Here is a 20,436-nt window from a genome sequence, read left to right on the forward strand (position 1 = left end):
TAGACCGGAGGACCAATCAGATGACATCTCATTATGAGGTACACCGTGCGTTCTCAAATAACGCCAGCCCTTCATCCGATTGATAGACCAGACAACCAATCAGATGACATCTCATTATTAGGTACACTCAGCGTTCTCAAACAACACCAAGTTAACAAGCTCGTAGTTAGTTACATCCTTATTTTTCGCTGTTTTTTTTCCCTCTCAAACGTAATATAGGCTATTCAAATGAGTCGGGAGTAAGAAGATAAAAAGTATACTTTCATACGGAATGGGAGGACTTTTTTCCACGGTGACATCTTCAAAGTGCGTTTGACTCGTCTGCCAGTTATCAGATGGAATTCAGGTAATGGCGAAAAATGTACATTGTGTTGTGCGACATATGCGGTTATACATCAACATAAATTGCGAGAATCTTCAATATATGTCTCAATAAATATAATGGGTAGATTATTTTGACTTCGTCAATTCAAAAGTAACTCCCATTTTGTATTTGTATTGTGTCAATAGTTGCTTTATAAAGTGAGTATGGTGGTCAAAATCGGGAGTCTCTCAACCACATCGTGAGCCTTAAACAATACAATATATGCAATGTATGCATGACTGCAAAAAATGCTCCCCAACAATCCAGTCAAACAGGTTTTATTCTGGAAATATGTGTGACTCAGCCCTTGAAGAATAACCAATTTCCAAACAAAATACAGGGCAGATTAAGGCGCGGTTGTCCAAACTCTACAGGCCGTAGTCAAAGTTGGGTTTGCCCTCCATGTAGGTCTTGTAGTAGGCTTTGTAGACGTCCACACTGTGCCCACTAACTTTTACAACAGGGTCTTCGGACATGAGCTTGAGCCATTTCTTCAGCTCGGGGGCATCGTCCAAGCAGCTGGAAGGTCAAAAGAGGGAAGAAGTCTTGATCACATCTCAAACAGGACAAAACAGCGCCTACAAGGGATCATTCCTCAAGATGGTGAAAGAAGAAGGCTACGTTCCTCATCAAGTGTTAAATGCTGAGGAAACCGGCCACTCCACTCCATCAACGACCATCACAAAGGTAAATAAAACAACTTTATTATACAGTACAGTTTATTTCTTTAATTATAATACCACAGCACATTGATTATACATAAAATAAGGTCTATTTTGTGTAGTTTTAAGGCTTAGAAAAGTAGAAAACTATGTTTTATGGGGACCTGGGAACGGATTATTCTCATTTTAATGCTTTCCTATGGGAAATTAAGTTTTGGGATACACACTTTTCACCTTACACACTCTGTCTGGGAACCAATTAAGTTCGTAAGCCAAGGTATCCCTGTATTATTATACCTCGATTACGACTGCAGCTATTGTTTCACGGTACGGTCACAAAATACTCACTCCTTCAACTCGAAGACATCCAGCCTCTCAAACCAAGGCCATATCATGTAATCGGTCATGTTGACGGAATCTCCTCCAAAGAATTTTGTCTTCTTCTTTGCCAGGTGCTGCAATGAATATATGTCGAGTTATTGTGAGTTCCATAAGACAATTCACGTTCGGGATCATCAAAGCATAAAGAGAAATCGGTGAACAGACCTGGTTTAATTCTTGGAACTTCTGCGTCAATTCCTTATGAAGTCCGGAGACGTCTTCACCTTTCAGTCTACCCATTGGAATCTTGTAGGTTAACGGTGTTAACTGTCACAAAATTCACATTGTATTTGTCAAATGGTGATTTCATTGACTTTTTTTGTGTTTCCACGATCAAGCTCGCAGACCTTGGAAAATTTCTCCAGCAGCATCTTGTGTTCGGCTTTTCCAAACGGCTTCTCGGGAAGAAGTTTCTTCCCAGGATACATCTCATCCAGGTACTCGCAGGTGATGGGAGACTCGTAAATAACCTCCCCTTCCGATGTCTCCAAGGTGGGAACTTGACCCAGAGGATTTTTCTCCAGGAACCAATCAGGTTTGTCTTTCAGGTTAATGTTGACGATATCATGCCTATTGTTCAGAACACACACGCACACATTCCTGTTTCAATGGTTTTGTGAAGTCCGGATAACTCCAGATAAGGAGTGAGGACCACCATTGCTGATAAATTTAGAGAACTATTGTTACATTTGAATACTAAATATCACCCCATTTCCCACTTAAACTTCTTTAAAAACAAAGAAATATGAAGTGAACTCAAAGTGAAATAACAGCAGGAGTGAGGACTATGAATGGGTACATTCAAAGTCCTCACCCTTGTAGTGAATTTGGTAAAAATAACATTTTATTTTTTGTGGGATGAACCTTTTCCTCTCATTAACCACATACACATAAACACACAAAGTGAGTAAAAAGTGTGTGTATCCAAGTGAAATGAAAATACACACCAAAAAAATCATTTTGTGAGGACCTTTCTGAAACGTTTAACAGATGCATACATAGACCCTCTAGAAGCCTTTGGAATGAAAAATTGTGAGGTCCTCACTTGTCAGAAATGTCCTCACTACATATGGTATAAAATCTTAGTGGTCCTCATAAGACCAGTCATACAAACACACACACACACAAAAGTCTCGTTTTGGTTTTAAATTGCACCGCTAGATAATAATAATAATAATACATTTCCTTTCTAAGCACCTTTCAAAAGTCTCAAGGTCACTTTACAGTCACAGGATACGTTTTTCTGTGGGTGAGCAGCGGCAGTCATACGCGCCAGTGCTCACTCAACCCGAAAGTAACTCAAATAGATAGAAAGCCAGCTAGCTGGCCAATCGTTAGCCAACAGATACCTAACTCGATAGGCAGTCAGCTAGATAGCCAGCCAGCTAGTGAATAGATAGCTAGCTAGGTAGCTAGATAGCTAATAGATAGCAAATAGCTAGCATGCGACGCGATGAATAGAGCCTTGGCGTACCGTTCCTCTCACCCAAAGGATAAAAAAGTTCACGTTAGCAGCTAGCGCTAACGGATGCATGGATGTATTAACTCATTCACTGCCATTCTCAAATTTATTCTGGAATTGAAAATATGACGTTAGAGCGCCATTCCCAAATTAGTTTGCGTTTTTGCGAGTGATTGATTGACTTACTTGATCTCTTTTGCATTCAGAACCAATCGGGCTCTCTGGGCAAAAGGGCAGAATCTCATGCTGTATAGTCTGATGGAACCTGTTGGGACAGGTCCGGGCGCAGTACACCCTAGGAAAATATTTACATTATCAATATTATATTGTTTACATATGTAAAACACTAAATGTTTTTGGCATGTTTCCAAAAACAACTCTAAGCACATATTACGTGTAGTATTCTTTTTTAATCAACCCTGAAAAGCAGGACTGGGAGAAAAGTGATACGATATGCAATGTATTCCAGTTTTAAAGGATAACCGACCTAATTGAGCTAGGTATCTGTATCAGAAAAACGTTTCACAGCATCTAAAATACCCAAAACACACAGGCTGATATTTTTAGTCAAATGCAAAACACCAATAAAAAATGAGTTAGTGTCCCAAAACTACTTCAAAATGACCCCGGAAATGGCGAGTTTCAGAAGGTCCCGCCCCCTTGTTCGTGATGTCACGCCAAGACGTCTTGCATTGCTCTAGAATCAAAACAATGGCTTCAGATTCGGAGAAGATGCTTTCTTGTTACTCATCCAGTTCTGAATATGATTCAAATAGTTCTGAAGTGGAAAGCATAATGTTTGCAATCGATTAAAGAATTTATTCCGTGCCATTTTGAGGCAACATTGGGGGGAAATGTCTCACCCAAAAAGAGGCAGAAAATGGCCACCGAGCTCCTGTGAGAGCGATTAAAGAAGTCTTCCCGTATCAATTCCAGCCATCTGGCCTCCAATGTAGCGTGCCAGAAAATGCACAAAATGGCGCCCAAGAAATTTGTGTCAACTAGTATCAAATAGTAGTCTTGGTGCAACACACGATTCACCTTCGCGTTATTTATGTGTTTTCCTTCTAATTTCGCCATCAACACGGATCAACATGAAGTTTTCAGACCAAACAAAGTACCCATAATGCATTGTGTTTCGCTTTCTCCGTCAGGGGCGTTCCAGATGTGACGTCACGTCAGGCATCGTCATCAACTCAAAAACAAGACTTAAGTCTTAAAGCGTAAAATATAGCTATATGCCGTGGAATCTTTGTAAAATACACTCAGTAGAAGTCATTTCAAGTGATTTTACAAATTATGGACACAACTTGTCTGGACTCGTCCGTTTTTAAAACGTAGCACATTAATAAATATATTTCCTATAACGGAAGTAGAACCCAGGGTATCAAAATCAGTATAAAAAATAAAGGTTAAAAAAAACAAGTTGCTCAACACTGTTTTAAAAAATGCTGAGTCACACGCCCATAAGGCGTAACTTTTTAAACTACTACCTATACAAAGGTATACATAATTATGTCTCGTTGTAATTTTATTGCAATTCTTAATTGTTTATTACAATGAGATTTAGTACGAGTATGACGATAAAGCAGAACGAGTTAAATTGCGCGCTACTTGACATTTTTAAAAATGTGACACAAATGTCACAGAATTATGTGGTCAAACGCATTTATGAAGAAAATGATTGTGTCGGACGTTTTGTTACAGCTACAGTTGTTGCGAAAACGCTATGTATCGTTTTGCAGACTCGTATCCGTTTCGCGGTTACATAAGCGACGTTTTGCAAAAAAAACAAATAAACATTAAATGTCTTACCTTAAGCGGCGCACTTGACACTTGCCATTTTTGTATTAAAAGGTTTTTTTCTCACAGGAGGATTTGCTACACAAAACGACTTGAGGGCTAAGTGAAAAAAAACGACGAGAGGTAAAGATGTTTATATTTCACGATAACTTCCGGGTAAAGGTATCAACCAATGAGAGTTGGAGGAGGGGGTGGGGCCCTTTGCTTGTATTTTTTTCCGGTTGCCAAGGATACGCCGGAGCTCATGAAAATCGTCAGTTGGAAGAATCAGGCAAATATTTTTATCTCGGTAAATTTACGACTAAAGCATTAGATTTTAAAATATACGAGTGATGTATTAGATATGTTGCAAAACGGAGTATCCATATTATATCCACATTTAGCTACACTACATCGGAAAATACTGCTCGGTTCCATCGATTGCGGTACAGAAGTATTATAAGCAGCAAAAATAATTTCGTTTTGGACACTTATTCTGGGCATTTTAGTTTGTGTTCATTCTCGGGATCTTCCAGGTTAAGGTAGGTTTTGTTTTTGTGACAGACAATGCTAAATGTGCAGAATGTGCCTCTTTCCTAATTTGGTCGCAGGAATTAACTTCTGACCAAGTACTTTTGTTAGCAAGTGTAAATTGATGGTTTCGTTCTTAGTGTATGGATGGCTCTACGTCAAGGATTGCCGAGAAAGGAAAGATGGACTTCGTTTTAATACAGTCTTTCTATGTTTTTATTTCCCGTCTCTTCTCGTAAATTCCGAACACGGCTACCCGACAACACCGCCAACCAATCACAAAAAAAAACATGCCAAAGCAATCATCAATTGAATATAACTCCGGAAACAACAATTTAACAAAAGCTTACAGCAAGTATTCCTTATTCAACCGTGTTGTCACAACATGGCGTGGTTAAAAATGATTTTAAACGTGTTTATTTTGGTCGACGGGGCAACTGTCAAAAATAAAATGACGTGTTTACTCCGCGACAAAACACTGAACGTTCTGTTTTTTTTAGCAATACCCCAGTGATAATATAAATAGTCTGTTTATGGAAACACATGTTGTGAGAATATTATTATCGTCAATATTATCGTCAACAAAAGTTAGTTTTGTTCGCGGTACACGTCTATGACTCTTATTAATCAACGTTAAGACTCGTACGTCATCACCCTTTGACTAGTTTTAGAAAGAAGATTGACGACTGATGTAATGCCACGAGAGAGCATTTTGTATATTTGAAGATTCCGTTGCGTGTTCGATATAATAAAGGTGCTTATAAATGAAATACATTATTATTTCCAATTTGTAAGTAAACTGGAAAATGGGTTGACTCATCGTTATAGTGACATCTTGTGGCGAAGTAGGAGAATGCAACAAATATATTGTTTGAATGCATTATTATAATACAGTACATAATGTATACATAATAATATTATATGCAGTGTATTCCTCAGGGAAGAGTGAATTTTAGGAAACGGTGTACAGTTGTGTCGTTGTAGCAGTTTATGTTTTTGGAGCAAATTAACACCTCAACATGTGTGATATTTACATGTGTTCGATATATTTCCATCTCTCTGTTTACCCAGAACTAAAGTATGGATGTCAATAAAGAATCGACTGGAGCGGACACTGAGACTCAACCAGAAAGTGAGGTAAAGCATTTAATATTTTCTGTGCAACCGGGTAGCAATTATTATCCATGCATCATCTCAGAGGTTCTTTACAGTTGTATTTTTTTTTAATCCACAACTGTTACACACCATGCTTATTTTTGCACTGTTTATTTCACAGAATCCAAGCAAAGATGATCTGGCTTATTCAGAAACAAAGAAAAAGCTGCAAGCCAGGATGGAGGAAATCCGCAGCGCCGTGAGTTAAAACAGAAAAATACAGTCAACCATCATAAGACCGTGACTGCCGGAATGGATCCATGTCTGCAGATTCAAGAGATGATCCTGGAAAATGAGACCGTTCCCGAAATCGAGCGACTGGAGCTGAAAGAATTCAACGTGGACGACGAAAGGCAGAGAATGTACGACGCCGCTTTAGAAGAGGAAGTTTCCAAGGTAACGCGGTGCGTACATGTTTTTCTTTTCTTTTTTTCCGCCGTTTCTGATGCAAGTCCGGAACGCAGGTGAGAGAGAGGATCGAGATGGAGATTTTAGAGCGATGCTACAAGCGCGATCTCATTAAGAGGGACTGGTGGGATTCGCTGAAAGTTAAAGACAGAGCGATAAAGGTATGAAAGGCCTTCTCAAGCCACCTTCGAATGACTTAACGGGTATGACTAATACTCGCTTATCAATTCCAGGCCTTTCACACTGAGCATGAGGTGACAAACTACCCACTGAAAGAGCGGCCACAAACTGAATTGGATGCCCTGAAGCGAGTTGAAAATACAAGGAAGGTGGAACGTGCTGTAAGTGCAACTTTGTTCTGGAAGTTTACATGATAGAATATTTGGGAATTATTTGTTCAAAGGCAGAGTGTATACTGCAAGGTTAAAATATCCCATCCATCAGGCTCCACAAATAACCCGCCCAAGCCATCTGTACACTTGAGGCAAAAAGCTATTAACCCAGCTTAACAGCCCACAATTGATGAGGAACTAGGTAAAATTATCGTAGAGTAAGCACCTACAAGGGATCATTCCTCAAGATGGTGAAAGAAGGCTACGTTTCTTATCAATGAAACCGGCCACTCCATTCCATCAAGCCATCAACGACCATCACAAAGGTAAATAAAACGACTTTATGATACAGTACAGTCTATTTCTTTAATTATAATACCATAGCACATTTATTATACATATAATATGGTATATTTTGTGTAGTTTTGAGGCTTAGAAAATTATAAAGTAGAAAATGATGTTTTTACCTGGGAACGGATTATTCTCATTTTAATGGTTTCCTATGGGAAATTATTTTTTGGGATACACACTTTTCGCCTTACACACTCTGTCTGGGAATCAATTATGTTCGTAAGCCAAGGTATCACTGTAGTTTATTATCGAATGCTTGTGAACCACCACTGAGCTATGGCACCGTTTCGAAGCAGAAGGTTGGAGAAGAAGAGACGGAAGACGGCCATAGCGGAGTCGCAAGCAGCTATTCGGCTGAGCTGGGACTGTCACACCCGGACCTCTACGACCAGTTCAGCTTGCACACAACTGAACAGAAACTGAACCAGATCGTTCTGCTCCAGGTGAGAACCGCTGCAGGATATAAAAATTGTGATGCAATCGTGTGGAATTAAAAGTTAAAATTAAGTCCACGCTGGGAAAGGTTATGGGCATGATTTTGTGAAGCTAATTATAGTAGGATCATGACTTAAATGTGTGATACAGCATTTGGGTGCTTTTACAACAAAGTTAGCATGTATCGAACCGCATTGATATTGGCCAAAATGTAAGTTGTACTTTTTTACAACAGGGGGAGCCCGCGAACAACAAAAATAAAAGCATGTTTGACTTTGGCCGGTTTCACCGATGGGCCTCCTGCGCGATACGTGTGCCATCGTAACAAGCTAATAAAAGCTAATGCTAGTATCGACTCGAATGGAAGTAGAATAAGAATACTAATAGTATAATACTACTACTAATAATACAATACTACTACTAATAATACAACAATACTACTAATAATAATACAACAATACTACTAATAAAAATACAACAATACTACTACTAATAATACAACAATACTAATAATACAACAATACTACTACCAATAATACAACAATACTACTACTAATAATAATATTCTACGACTACTGCTACTACTACTAATACTAATACAGTAATACTACTACCAATAATACAATACTTCTAATAATAATAATACATCACTACTACTACTACAACTACTGCTACTACTACTACCAATAATAATACTAATAAAATTGACACCTGTCATTTCATTTCATCTCTTTTATTATTTCTAATTTTATATCCTGTGACTGTAAAATTATTTTGAGTTTTGGAAGGCGCGTATAAATGAAAGTTATTATTATTATTATTATTATTATTATTATTATTATTATTATTGTTGTTGTTGTTATTGTTCTTGTTATTATTATTCGTGGTTTTATTGTCCTTGTCTTATGATTGTAAAATGTCCTTTTAAGCTTTGAAAGGCGCTTATAAATAAAATTTATTATTATTATTAATATTTCACCCTCCATTACCAACATTATCTCTTTCCTGTACACAGGATGTGATCTTCCAAATCAAGGTGGCCCTCAACACCCACTTTGACAAGGTGTACAAGCAAAAAGTGCAGGAGATCACCCGCGTGAAAGAGAGAAACAAGCAAGTGAAGGAGCTCTTGGATGAACTGGAGGTCGAAGAGGAGCTCTGGGTGCCAGTCCTGAATGACAGAGAGGTGCCCGAGAGGGTGTTTGTCATCAAGGACTCCGAGGTGACCCAACTGACTTTTATCCCACAGATCATGTGATCAACGTTACTTTTGTCGTCGATAAAAAGTGAAATCTTCCCATGACTTACTAGATAACGGCTGAGAAATACCTCAACCCTGAAGAGGAGGAGGAAGAAGAACGGAAGAGGCGAGAGGAGCAAAAACGCTTGGCGGCCAAGGTACGCTTGCCAAAACAAACGCGCCTTTGTTTTTGGAACTCCCGTTTATGGTCGCGTCCAAATTCTTCTTGGCTTGGAGACCGGACCAACCCGTGTGCTTGTGTTGGTTTTTGGTGTGCAAAGTGGTCGCAGCAGTAAATTACTGTGCACTTTTTAAAAAAAGAATCAGGACTTGAGCCAAAAAAGTGAAAGAACAAAGTCAAGTTGAGGATGGTCCAACTGTCTGATTTTGACAGCGATTGTCTTCATGACTTCTTCTTCTTTTCCTTTCGGCTTTTCTCTTCAAGGGGTCGCCACAGCGAATCAGTGTCCTCCATCTTCAGAGATTTGATTGGCATGTTTGTTTTGGCCAAGCGTCGGATGCCTGATGTGCGTATGACTTTGGAGCGACTCATTTATTAATATTCATTTATTAAAACAAGGCAAGACATATGGCCAACTTTTTTATTCTTTTCTGATGTTGAGCAATATCTGAATTGACACGCTTTTTTTACAAAACAATTCTTTTTTCAACCATTTTACTTGTTTTAAAAAAAACATCTCAGAAGCTACTCATTGTGTGAGGCCTTTTTGTCATCAAGTACTTAAAGGACAACCGACACATTTTTTTTGTTTCCTAACTGCCATTTGAAAAACGTTTTATAGCATCTAAAATACCCAAAACACACAGGCTGATATTTTTAGTCAAATGCAAAACACCAATAAAAATGACTTAAAGTGTCCCAAAACTGCCACAAAATGAGCTCGGAACTGGGGATATTCAGAAAGTCCCGCCCCCTTGTTCGTGATGTCACGCCAGGATACTTCTTCACAAACTGCCTTGCTCCAGAATCAAAACAATGGCTTCAGAGAGTTCAGATTTGGAGAAGATGCTTTCTTGTGACTCATCCAGTTATGAATATGATTCAAATAGAGGAAAGCATAAATGTTTGCAATCGATTAAAGTCCTTCCGTATCAATTCGAGTTGTCTGGACTCCAATGTGGCTGTGACACACGATTCACCATCGCATTATTCATGTAGTTTTCCTTCTAATTTCGCAATCAACATGGTGTTTTCAGACCAAAAAAAGTACGCAAAATGCATTGTGTGTCGCTTTCACGGTCAGGGGCGTTCCTTCCGTGACGTCACTTAGGGCATTGTCATCAACTGGAAAACAAGACTTCCTGAATATTCAGCGCGAGTCTTAAAACGTAAAATATAGCTATATGCGGTGGAATCTTTGTAAAATGCACTCGGTTTTGAATTTGAAGTGATTTTACAAATTATGGACGCAACTTGTCCAGAGGTGTCGGTTGTCCTTTAATACTTTAAGTAATTATTTCAATGAGTAATTATTTGCTTGTCACAATTTGCAAGGTGTTGTACCCCCCAAAAAAAGCAGACAGGGGGGTGTATTTGACAAATTGTATTAAATAAAGTAGGCAGGAACAAAATCTGAAACAAAGTCATCAGAACAAAAATGTCCAAAGTAGCAAACAAAACCCTGAGTAAAACATGACAAGAAGAAACAAACCTGACAGGGTGAAACAAACAATGACCCGACACCAAATGGTCGTGCCGAGAGTCCTTTTAACCGCTATTGATTAAAACGACTGTGGCCCGACAGCGCCACCCGTTGGTCACAAACCAAAAGGTGGCATTGGTAGCACAGATAAAAATCGGTGAAAATGCCTCTCTATCCGTTTCAGAGCGACAACGTCCGAGAAAGGGCTCTCGATGACATGATGGACGGCGTTCTTGAAGTGAAAAAAGACAGTCTGTTGAAAGCGGTGGGACTCACTCGACCAAGCTTTTTTTTTTTAAATTTATTTCTGCACTGTTTGAATTCAACAAATGGGCCGGACGGGAAGTACCTATTGAATGTGCTCCACAGGAAGTACCCCAGCCCGAGTTTGTTCTGGCCAGACCGAAAAACGAGTGGACCGAAGATGAAAAAAAGCAATTTAAAGAATATGAAAAGAAAGTCAAAGAGTTGGACACAGAAAAGGATAAATACAGAAAGGTACTTTCAAAATATTTCACCGCGCCTTCCTGGAAATTTTGAGCAACACTGACCTTTTTTTTCTTCTTTCTGATCACTTTGATTTGTAGTCCCTGGAAAATGAAATCAAAGGCCTTCAAAAAACCACCAAAGAGGCCACGGACCGCTTTGATGAAGGTTTGAAAAAGCTGTTTGAGATGAAAATGAAGTCAGATATGGCCATTTGTCAGGTAAACACACACACACACACACACACATATGCGCGCACACACACACATTCCTGTTTCAATGGTTTTGTGAGGCCCGGATAACTCCAGATAATCAGAATCAGAATCATCTTTATTGCCAAGTATGTAGAACACACAAGGAATTTGTTTCCGGTAGAACACGCTGCACTAGTATCGTTGTCAAAAAAAACTGCTAAGTGGCACTATACAGTTCCATTTTGGAGTGAGGACCACCGTTGCTGATAAGTTTAGAGAAGATCTAGTGTGACATTTGAACACTAAATATCACCCCATTTCTCACTTCAACTTTTTGAAACACAAAGAAATAAAAAGTGGACTTGAAACTGAAATAACAGTAGGAGTGAGTCCTCACCCCTGTAGTGAATTTGGTTAAAATATTGATTTACTTTTTGTGGTATGAACTTTTTCCTCTCATTAAACACGAACACACACACACACATGAACACACACAGTGAGTAAAATGTGTGTGTATCCAAGTGAAATGAAAATACACACCAAAAAATCTTTTTGGGTGAATTTGTGAGGACCTCTCTGGAACTTTAACAGATGCATATAAACACCCCCTAGAACCCTTTAGAATGAAAAACTTGTGAGGACCGGCCAAAAGGTCCTCACTTGTCCAAAATGTCTTCACTTCGTATCGTATAAAATGTTAGTAGTCCTCACAAGACTAGTCATAGAAACACACGCACACACACACGACAAAGCAAAATGCTCAGATTTATATATATATATTTTTACTGACTCTTTGGCACGAAATAAAACAATATTTTCCAGGAAGAATTAAAGATTAAAACTCTGAATTACTCGGTGCTCATGGAAGAAGTGATGAAGAATGAAGAAATGGAGCAGGCGCAAAAACTGAAAGACATGTCTGCACAGAAGGTAAAATGCTATTTCTTCACATTTGCATTGAGCTTCAAGTTTCATTTTCTATTTTGGACTTTTTCCACGACCTCCATTTTCAATATGCCCTAATAATAATAATAATAATAATAATACATTTAATTTCTAAACGCCTTTCAAAACTCTCAAGGTCGCTTTACAGTCACAGGATCGGTTTTTCTGCGGGTGAGAAGCGGCAGCCACACGCGCCAGCGTTAACTCCACCCGGAAATAACTCAAATAGAAATCTAGCCAGCTCGCTAACAGATAGCTAAAATAGCCAGCTGGACAGTTAGCTAACTAGCTAGATAGCCACATAGCTAATAAATAGCCAGCTACATAGCTAGCTATCTAGACAGATAGCAAATAGATAGCCACCTAGACAGTTAGCTAACTAGCTAGATAACCATATAGCTAATAAATAGCCATCTACATAGCTACATGTGCTAATAGATAGCCAGCTAGGTAGCTAACTAATAATAATACATTTCATTTATAAGCGCCTTTCAAAACTCTCAAGGTCACTTCAGTCACAGGTTAAGTTTTTCTGTGGGTGAGCAGCGGCAGCCACATGCGCCAGCATTCACTCAACCCGGAAGTAACTCAAATAGAAAGCTAGCTGGCTAATAGATACCTACCTAGACAGCTGGTTGTGTTAAGTTCATTCTGTCATCTTATTATCTGTTATAAATTAGCTAGATAGCTATGGAGCAAATAGATAGCAAGCTAGGTAGCTAGCTAATAGATAGCAAATAGACAGAACTCCAGCCAAGCGGCGGAGTCCGTTTGGCCTTTCTTGGTCCCGGAAAGACACCAAAGTCCTTGTCTGGGTTTTGGGTTTGCGTTGGAGGCGTCACCCGCGCCAAACAAGCCGAACTCGGCGTCGTTTTGGTGAAGCCTCCGGCGAGTTTGAGTTTTTTTTTTTTTTTTGCTTTTAAAATGAGAGAAGGAGTCTTTGGTTTTGGTGGCTTGGCTTTTCCTTAACCCCTTCATCTCGCCCGTCGGTCTCACAGAAGAGAATGTCCGAAGACCTGGAAAATTTTGAGAAAGACGTCGAACAGTTCCAGGAGAACTACGAGAACATTCTGGAAGACGACAAAGTAAGTCTGCTACCGGCGTGAGGACAGCTTGCCAGCGATCGTACAGTAAATTCGTCTCGTGTCTCCCAAGGCTCAAGACAAAGACTTCCGGAAGGAGTTTGCTAATTTGCATAAAGCTCATGTTGATCAGCTGTATAAACTGTTCAAGCGAAGACCCAGGTTGGTCATCATGACCGTTTCATTTCAAAATACACTGGCTTACGAACTTAATTGGTTCCCAGACAAAGTGTGTAAGGCGAAAAGTGTGTATCCCAAAAAAGAATTTCCCATACAAAACCATTAAAATGAGAATAATCCGTTCCCAGGTCCCCATAAAACATAATTCTTTACTTTCTAATTTTCTAAGCCTTAAAACTACACAAAATATACCTTATTTTATGGATAAAACGGTTTCATCATGAAACACTTGATGAGGAACGTAGCCTTCTTTCACCATCTTGAGGAATGATCCCTTGTAGGTGCTTTCTCTGCGCTAATTTGACCTTGTTCTTCATCAATGGTGTTCTGTTTAGCTGGGTTGATAGCTTTTTGCATCAGCTGTACAGATGGCTTCTGCGGGTGGAGCCTGATTGATGGGATATTTTAACCTTGCAGTCTACACTCTGCTTTTGAACTATCAAAGTTGAAACGATTCCAAATTTCACTGTTTTCTATCCATTTTGTCACTCTGTCGTCTGCCTGTCTCTTTGTTTAAACCACCTCCCCTCACTGCTGCGTTCTTGACCAATCACGTGGCTTTAACCGCAGACTGGGGGCGGGGAATAGAGGACAAAAACAGCTGCCATTTTGTTGTTAGAAGAACGGGCTCGTTCGCAAACAACACATCACTCATTGAGGCAGCTACGTGTGTATCCCGAAAAAAGTTCATATTCCAAGGTAAAATTTTCATAAATGTAACGTTCGTAAACCGAAAAGTTCGTAAGCCAAAGGGTTCGTAAAGCGAGGTTTCACTGTACCCGCCGTCGTGCTAACATGGGAGTGCAATATAAGATTTTTTTGTTTTCCTTTCTGAGCAGAGGTCATCGGAAAAATGCCATGGATGAGTTGGACTCTCACAGGAACATGCCAGAGGGACTGAATCAGCCAATTTGGGAGAAGTTTTGTCAAATCCGGAGAACAAAAATAGACATTGAACATAAGGTATGACAAAGGGCACTTTGACTTTCTGTACAAATTTAAATTCCTGAAAGCATTATGAGTCAAATATTTTATTTCATTGTTTTCCCTCTTTTCTTTCTTTGTTTTCATTTTATTATATTAGAACAATGGTTACACATTTGTATTATTGAGTACAAACCTCGTTTGTGTTTTTCGATGATCTCCTACTTCTGCTCGACCGTCATTTTCTTTTGTGTCCTCTACGGTTTAACACTAGCCTGTAGTGTGGTCTTTTTCAGTCCCAAAAAAGCAAAACTACTCCACTTGATAACAAACCATGTCTCCACTCAAAGAAAGTGGGTGTGGAAAACTAGTCCGCCAGCCTCCGTGGCGATGTGTGGTTTGGTTCGTCTGCCGAAAACTAGTTTGGATGCCAAGATTATATTCTCAGGGATTTAATGGTCATAAAGCGAAATGTTCGTGAGCTAAAGCGTTCGTAAACTGAGGTATCGCTGTAGATTAAAACCAACTGGGGCCCTAAAATTGAACCCTGTGGAACACCATAACACAACAGTGCAGTTTAGGACTCTGAACTACTGTAGCGAACACAAAAGGTCCTCCCGTCCAAGCAGAGGCTACGATTTGTCATGGTTCTTTTGCATAAAACGTACCACAATTGGTATTCTTCATACTTTTTCGGGAACTTGTTTGACGCTGTGTTCTTCGCTAACTTTGTGTTCTTCCGATTTTGCGTTTTTTTTTCCCGTCACCCTAAAGAAAATAACAATAAAACACATTGATACTTTATAGATCAAATCCACTGCAGCCACTCTGGCTGAGATGCAAGCGACTCTTCTCAAGAAGCGAGAAGCGGACGAGGCCGCCAAGCATGACATGGAATGTCTCGCGACAGATCTTGAAACGTATGTTTGAGACGCTTCATTTCAATCCATATTGTGGAAAAATAAACATGGAATGCCTTGTAGACAATTTGTAGGGTCTCAAAGCAACTCTTTAGCCATTTGCAACTGGACACGTCAGGAAACGTTATTAGTTTTCTAGCTAGCTAGAGAGCTAGCTATTAGCAATATAGCTAGCTAGCTATTTGAGTCAGGAAACAGATGAGCTATCTATTAGCTAGCTATCTAGTATTCTATTTGCTAACTAGCTCGCTTTCTATCTTTTTGAATTATTCCGGGTTGAGTGAACGCTGGCGCATGTGGCTGCCGCTGCTCACCCACAGAAAAACTGATCCTGTGACTCTAAAGTCACCTTGAGAGTTTTGAAAGGCGCTTAGAAATAAAATGGGTTATCATTATTATCTATGTTTATTTAATTTATTTATCTTCTTTATGTATTTGTTCATTTCATTTTAAAAACATTTATTCCTAAAATGGCGCCCAAGTAGGCAGACATTTTGTTTTTTATTACTTCATGTAACTTCCGGGTCGAGTGAACGCTAGCGCGCGTGGCTGCCGCTGCTTACCCGGAGAAAAAAATATCCTGTGACTGTAGAGTGTCCTTGAGTTTTTTTAAAGGCGCTTAGAAATTAAATGTATTATTATTATTATTATTATTATTATTATTATTATTATTAATTATTATTATTAAGTGTCATTGTCAAATTAGCCTAATTGGCCACATCTGCTGTGTGAAAAGTCCATTTGATTGCACAGGTGCACTTAATGATCTATGACTTTCCCTCCATTTTGTTTTTGTGTTTTTTGTGTCGATCCATTCAAGCCTGCGCAAAGAAAAACAGAACTTCCTGACGGACATTACGGTCCAGTTCCTTCTGAAACAGGGTCAGGTGGAGGCGACCATCACGGATCTCATCCCCGACTATAGCGAGTCGATTCTCCTTCATAGGGAAAAGGTGGAAGAACTCAACCACACCATCCGGGTCAGTGGAGCGGCTCTGTGTTGTGTGTAAAAGTGTCGCGGCTTGGAATTGAAGTGGATTTACATGGTGACAGGATCAAATTTAAGTAGTCGATGGAAGGATCCAGCTTCGGGTTTGCTTTCAATATCTTAGCATGTAGCATACGTGCACATTTCACCATGACGTCCTTGATTCACTGGTGAAAAGGACGCTTTGATCCTCGACTTCTTTCATCTAGAAATGCTTCATACGACAAAAAGGGCGCCAGCGTTCACTCAACCCGGAAGTAACTTAGATAGCTAGCTAGCTAATAGCGAATAGCTAGCTCTCTAGATAGCTAGCTATCATCTAGATAGCTAGCTAATAGATAGCGAATAGCTATCTCGCTAGATAGCTAGCTATCAGCTAGCTAGCTAATAGATAGTGAATAGCTAGCTATCATCTAGATAGCTAGCTAATATATAGCGAATAGCTATCTCGCTAGATAGCTAGCGAATAGCAAGCTCGCTAGATAGCTATACAGTTAATATTTGTGTCGTAGGTGAGTGGGGGGGGTCTTTCTGGGGATGGCGCAGCGAGATTGGCTGCCTTTACAGCAGCTCATGTTTTTTGTTTTCCTTTCCTCTTACTTTTATCACTTTTCTGCTGTGAAATCTAAATTTCTCCACCACAAAGATAATAAAGACTTATTCAGCTTTGCCGACATTTTTTTTTTGTTTTGTCTAATCAGACTCTCGGTGAGCAGAAGATAGACACCATGGTGCAGACCAAAGACTTCCGGAAAGGGATCATCCAAGTGGAGTGGGACAACACCATGAAGAGAATGCAGATCGAGGATCTCAAAAACAAAGAACGGGAAATCCAGAAGCTACGACTTACAGAGGATCACAAAGAGGTACAATGATACCTCGGTTTACGAACATTTCGATTTACGCACGTTAAATGTATGAAAAATTTACCTTGGCATAGCAACTTTTTACATACATGGAGCTGCCTCAATGAGTGATGTGTCAAACAAAATGGCAGCCGACTGTTTTTGTCCTCTATTCCCCGCCCCCAGTCTTCGGTTAAAGCCACATGATTGGTCTAGAACGCAGCAGTGAGGGGAGGTGGTTTAAACATTAAAGAGACAGGCAGACGACAATGAGAGTTTCAACTTTGATAGTTCAAAGGCAGAGCGTAGACTGCAAGGTTAAAATATCCCATCAATCAGGCTCCACAAACAACCCGCAAAAGTCATCTGTACACTTGAGAATTAAGTTCGTAAGCCAAGGTATCACTGTACATGGAAAACCGAAATGCTTTTTATTTATTTTTAACATGGCCGTTCCGCCTCCCCTTTTCGATGCCCTTTTTTCTTTGGCAAAGCGTCGTAGGTGGTTCTCCCGCAGCGAGCGGCGCGGCTTCCTGCCATTGTTCGAAATCTTTGGAACGTTGACAATTCAAACGTTTGGAATACAAACAAAGCTATCAAGTGGGGTCGTCGTGTTTATCGCGCTTGTTGTTTTGACACCCGACATGGCGACGGGATATTTGACGATGTTCTCCTGTACATTTTTTGTAGTATCTCAAGACAGACGGCGACAGTCGCGTGTGCAAGCAGGCCCTTTCCGTGAAGGAGACTCAGGCCTTCCAGCTAAAGGTAAGCCAAGGCCCGCTTACACCAAAAACCAGTTTTAAGGTGACAAAAAGCAGCCTTTACATGAGCTTAAATCTTATTTTGGAGGGGTGTCAGTCACATTGCCTTCAACTCATTCACGATTTTATTCGGGAATTGAAAATATGACGTAGAGCACCATTTCCAAATTTGTTTTGGGGTTTTTTTCTTATTTTTGGGTGCCGATAAAGCGCTGGCTAGACCTCCGTCAATGATTCTCCCTTCCACACGGGGGCAGCATTTCCCTTTTTTCCATGTTAGCGCTTTGTTCTAGCTTCAGCTGTTGTTAAAGCGCCATCGATATAAATCAATATGTATGTATTGGTACAGCTGCCCCCATTTCAAGCTCAGATAACTTCAGATCCATATAATTTAGGAATAAATTATTTTTGTTGTTGCTCTAAACTGTGGAGATACAATGTTAACTCATTCACGAATTTATTCAGGAATAGAAAATATGACAGAGCATCATTCCTGATTTTTTTTTTTCATGCTTGAGTGTCGATAAAGCGCAGGTCATGGCCTCTGACAATGTTTTTTTTTTTTTTCCACATGGGGGCAGCATTTCCCTTTTTCCATGTTAGCGCTTTGTTCTTGCTTCAGCTGTTGCTATATAAACCAATATTTCTGTACTGTATTGCATTGTATTTTGGACTGCTGCCCTCATTTCAAGCGCATATAACTCCAGATCCATGTAATTCAGGAATTAACTCTTTTTTTGATGAAAGAAGACAGTCTACAGTCTGTTTCTTACGTTGCATTGAATGTTTATGTAGTCCTAAAACTCAATATTCTGTGGGTCCTGAAATTCAAGTAACAATGACAAAAACCCTGGCACTGGAGCGGCTACATTTTATTTCTCATCGTCTGGCAGTGAATGATCATCATGACGCGTAACCAATCATTTTTTCAAAGCTGCCCACATTCCTTATTCCCTTTTTTAAAGAATTTCCAAAAGGACGTGAAGTACCGCAAACAAAAAATCAGACATCTCCAAGCTCAGACGGCCATCAAGGAACAGAAGAACGCCGCTTTGGACAAGCAGATCCAAGACATGCATGTGACCGTGTCGCAGATGAGACACATTTACGAAGCTTCAGGTAACTCAAAATACCAAAAAAAAAAAATCGTTTTCCTCACCTTCTAAATATACTTCTGTTGTATTTTAAAGCGACGGAAGAAAACGAGGCGCTGAACACCGAGCAGCGCTACCAGGAGGTCCTGCTGGTGCAGAGGTTGAAGGACACGGCCCGGTTCCAGATGGAGAAACTGGCCTTCCTCAGCGCCGAGGCGCAGCATTTGAGGATGAGGAACATCCCGTCGTTGGTGCAGACCAAATACAACTGAGCATCCCCCCCACCATCACCGCCCCCCATGCACGGGTGGGCAATCAGGTTTTCATCACACTCATTTTAACTCATTCACTGCCATTCCCGAATTTGTTCCGGTTGTGTTTTTTTCTTGTTTGGGTGCCGATAAAGCGCTGGTCAGACCTCTGACAATATTTTTCCCTTTCGTGAGGGGGCAGTATTTGCTTTTGCTCCATGTTAGCACTTTGTTTCAGCTTGAGCTGTCGTTAAAGCGCTATCTAAATCAGTATATATTATATTTTGTTTTGTACAGTCGTCCCCATTTCAAGCTCAGATAACTCCAGACCCATATAACTCAGGAATTAACTCTTTTTTTTTAATGAAAAAAGCAAATCTAAGATTTCTTGCGCTTTATTGAATGTTTATGTAGGTCCTAAAACTCAATATTCTGTGGGTCCTGCAATTTGAGTGAAAATGACAAAAACCCTGGCATTGGAGTGAACACATTTTCCCACATTGTCTGGCACTGAATGAGTTAATTTAAATAGAAGCACATGGAGAAGTTGTCCTTTGATTTTTTTTTTAATATTGTTTGATTTATTTATAGAGCATTTATAGGCTTAACAATTGTTGTAAAATATAATATCAATAATATCGTGTATAATTAACAAAGACATGCATCTGCACTTTCTACCAAGCTCGGAAAATGACAAAAACCCTGGCACTGGAATGAACGCATTTTTGCACATCATCTGGCAGTGAATGAGTTAAATAGACACCAAATTGAACTGCACGAGACAATAACGTAGCAGCCGCAAATAAACAATTCTGTTTTATTTAACAGTTCCCCTCGAGTATTATTCGGAATTGGAGTGTATGGTGCAAAGTTGAATAATAATAATAATAATAATAATAATGCATTTCATTTATGAGCGCTTTTCAAAACTCAAGGTCACTTTACAGTCGCAGGATATGTTTTTCTGTGGGTGAGCAGCAGCAGCCACACGCGCAA

The 20,436-nt window shown here is 39.7% G+C and overlaps 2 protein-coding genes and 1 long non-coding RNA gene across 5 annotated transcripts; 2 read left to right on the forward strand and 1 right to left on the reverse strand.

The window, feature by feature from the left end:
• Positions 1-114: 114 nt before the first annotated feature.
• On the forward strand, positions 115-1,885 carry LOC148889675 (uncharacterized). Of its 2 annotated transcripts, none has more exons than XR_016116874.1 (3): positions 115-346; positions 1,479-1,656; positions 1,746-1,885. It is a non-coding gene; the product is annotated as an uncharacterized LOC148889675 (long non-coding RNA). The 2 variants fall into 2 exon arrangements; XR_016116873.1 differs by lacking the exon at positions 115-346 and adding an exon at positions 890-1,051.
• On the reverse strand, positions 627-4,816 carry LOC148889676 (glutathione S-transferase omega-1-like). The gene is made up of 6 exons (XM_089011828.1): positions 4,685-4,816; positions 3,056-3,164; positions 1,755-1,977; positions 1,573-1,674; positions 1,375-1,481; positions 627-883 (listed from the first exon to the last, which is right to left on the reverse strand). Exons 2-6 carry the CDS (start codon positions 3,112-3,114, stop codon positions 733-735), a joined length of 642 nt encoding a protein of 213 aa, XP_088867954.1. The 5' UTR covers positions 3,115-3,164; positions 4,685-4,816; the 3' UTR covers positions 627-732.
• cfap43 (cilia and flagella associated protein 43) lies at positions 4,727-20,252 on the forward strand. 2 transcript variants are annotated; one of them, XM_089011824.1, is made up of 22 exons: positions 4,727-4,795; positions 6,254-6,319; positions 6,459-6,536; positions 6,608-6,733; positions 6,802-6,906; positions 6,979-7,086; positions 7,725-7,871; positions 8,879-9,085; positions 9,175-9,261; positions 10,952-11,032; positions 11,137-11,265; positions 11,355-11,474; positions 12,270-12,377; positions 13,391-13,477; positions 13,548-13,636; positions 14,494-14,617; positions 15,386-15,498; positions 16,319-16,478; positions 17,188-17,352; positions 18,022-18,099; positions 19,061-19,214; positions 19,286-20,252. In XM_089011824.1, the coding sequence occupies exons 2-22, from the start codon at positions 6,263-6,265 to the stop codon at positions 19,459-19,461; spliced, it is 2,499 nt and encodes an 832-aa protein (XP_088867950.1). In that variant the 5' UTR covers positions 4,727-4,795; positions 6,254-6,262; the 3' UTR covers positions 19,462-20,252. The 2 variants fall into 2 exon arrangements, with proteins under 2 accessions (XP_088867950.1, XP_088867952.1); XM_089011826.1 differs by lacking the exon at positions 4,727-4,795 and adding an exon at positions 5,035-5,193.
• Positions 20,253-20,436: the final 184 nt, after the last annotated feature.

This window comes from Hippocampus bargibanti, linkage group LG13 (genome assembly GCF_051943395.1).
Source record: "Hippocampus bargibanti isolate YZ-2025 linkage group LG13, ASM5194339v1, whole genome shotgun sequence".
NCBI classification, from domain to species: Eukaryota; Metazoa; Chordata; class Actinopteri; order Syngnathiformes; family Syngnathidae; genus Hippocampus; species Hippocampus bargibanti.

Excerpts from the sequence above, each read along its gene's own strand:
- LOC148889676 (XM_089011828.1), bottom strand. The coding sequence starts at position 3,114 with ATGAGATTCTGCCCTTTTGCCCAGAGAGCCCGATTGGTTCTGAATGCA. Across the intron at positions 1,482-1,572 it reads AGTTCCAAGAATTAAACCAG|CACCTGGCAAAGAAGAAGAC; the intron begins GTCTGTTCACCG and ends TATTCATTGCAG. Across the intron at positions 884-1,374 it reads GATGTCTTCGAGTTGAAGGA|CTGCTTGGACGATGCCCCCG; the intron begins GTGAGTATTTTG and ends TTGACCTTCCAG.
- cfap43 (XM_089011824.1), top strand. The coding sequence starts at position 6,263 with ATGGATGTCAATAAAGAATCGACTGGAGCGGACACTGAGACTCAACCA. Across the intron at positions 11,266-11,354 it reads AAAAGGATAAATACAGAAAG|TCCCTGGAAAATGAAATCAA; the intron begins GTACTTTCAAAA and ends TTTGATTTGTAG. Across the intron at positions 12,378-13,390 it reads AAGACATGTCTGCACAGAAG|AAGAGAATGTCCGAAGACCT; the intron begins GTAAAATGCTAT and ends TCGGTCTCACAG.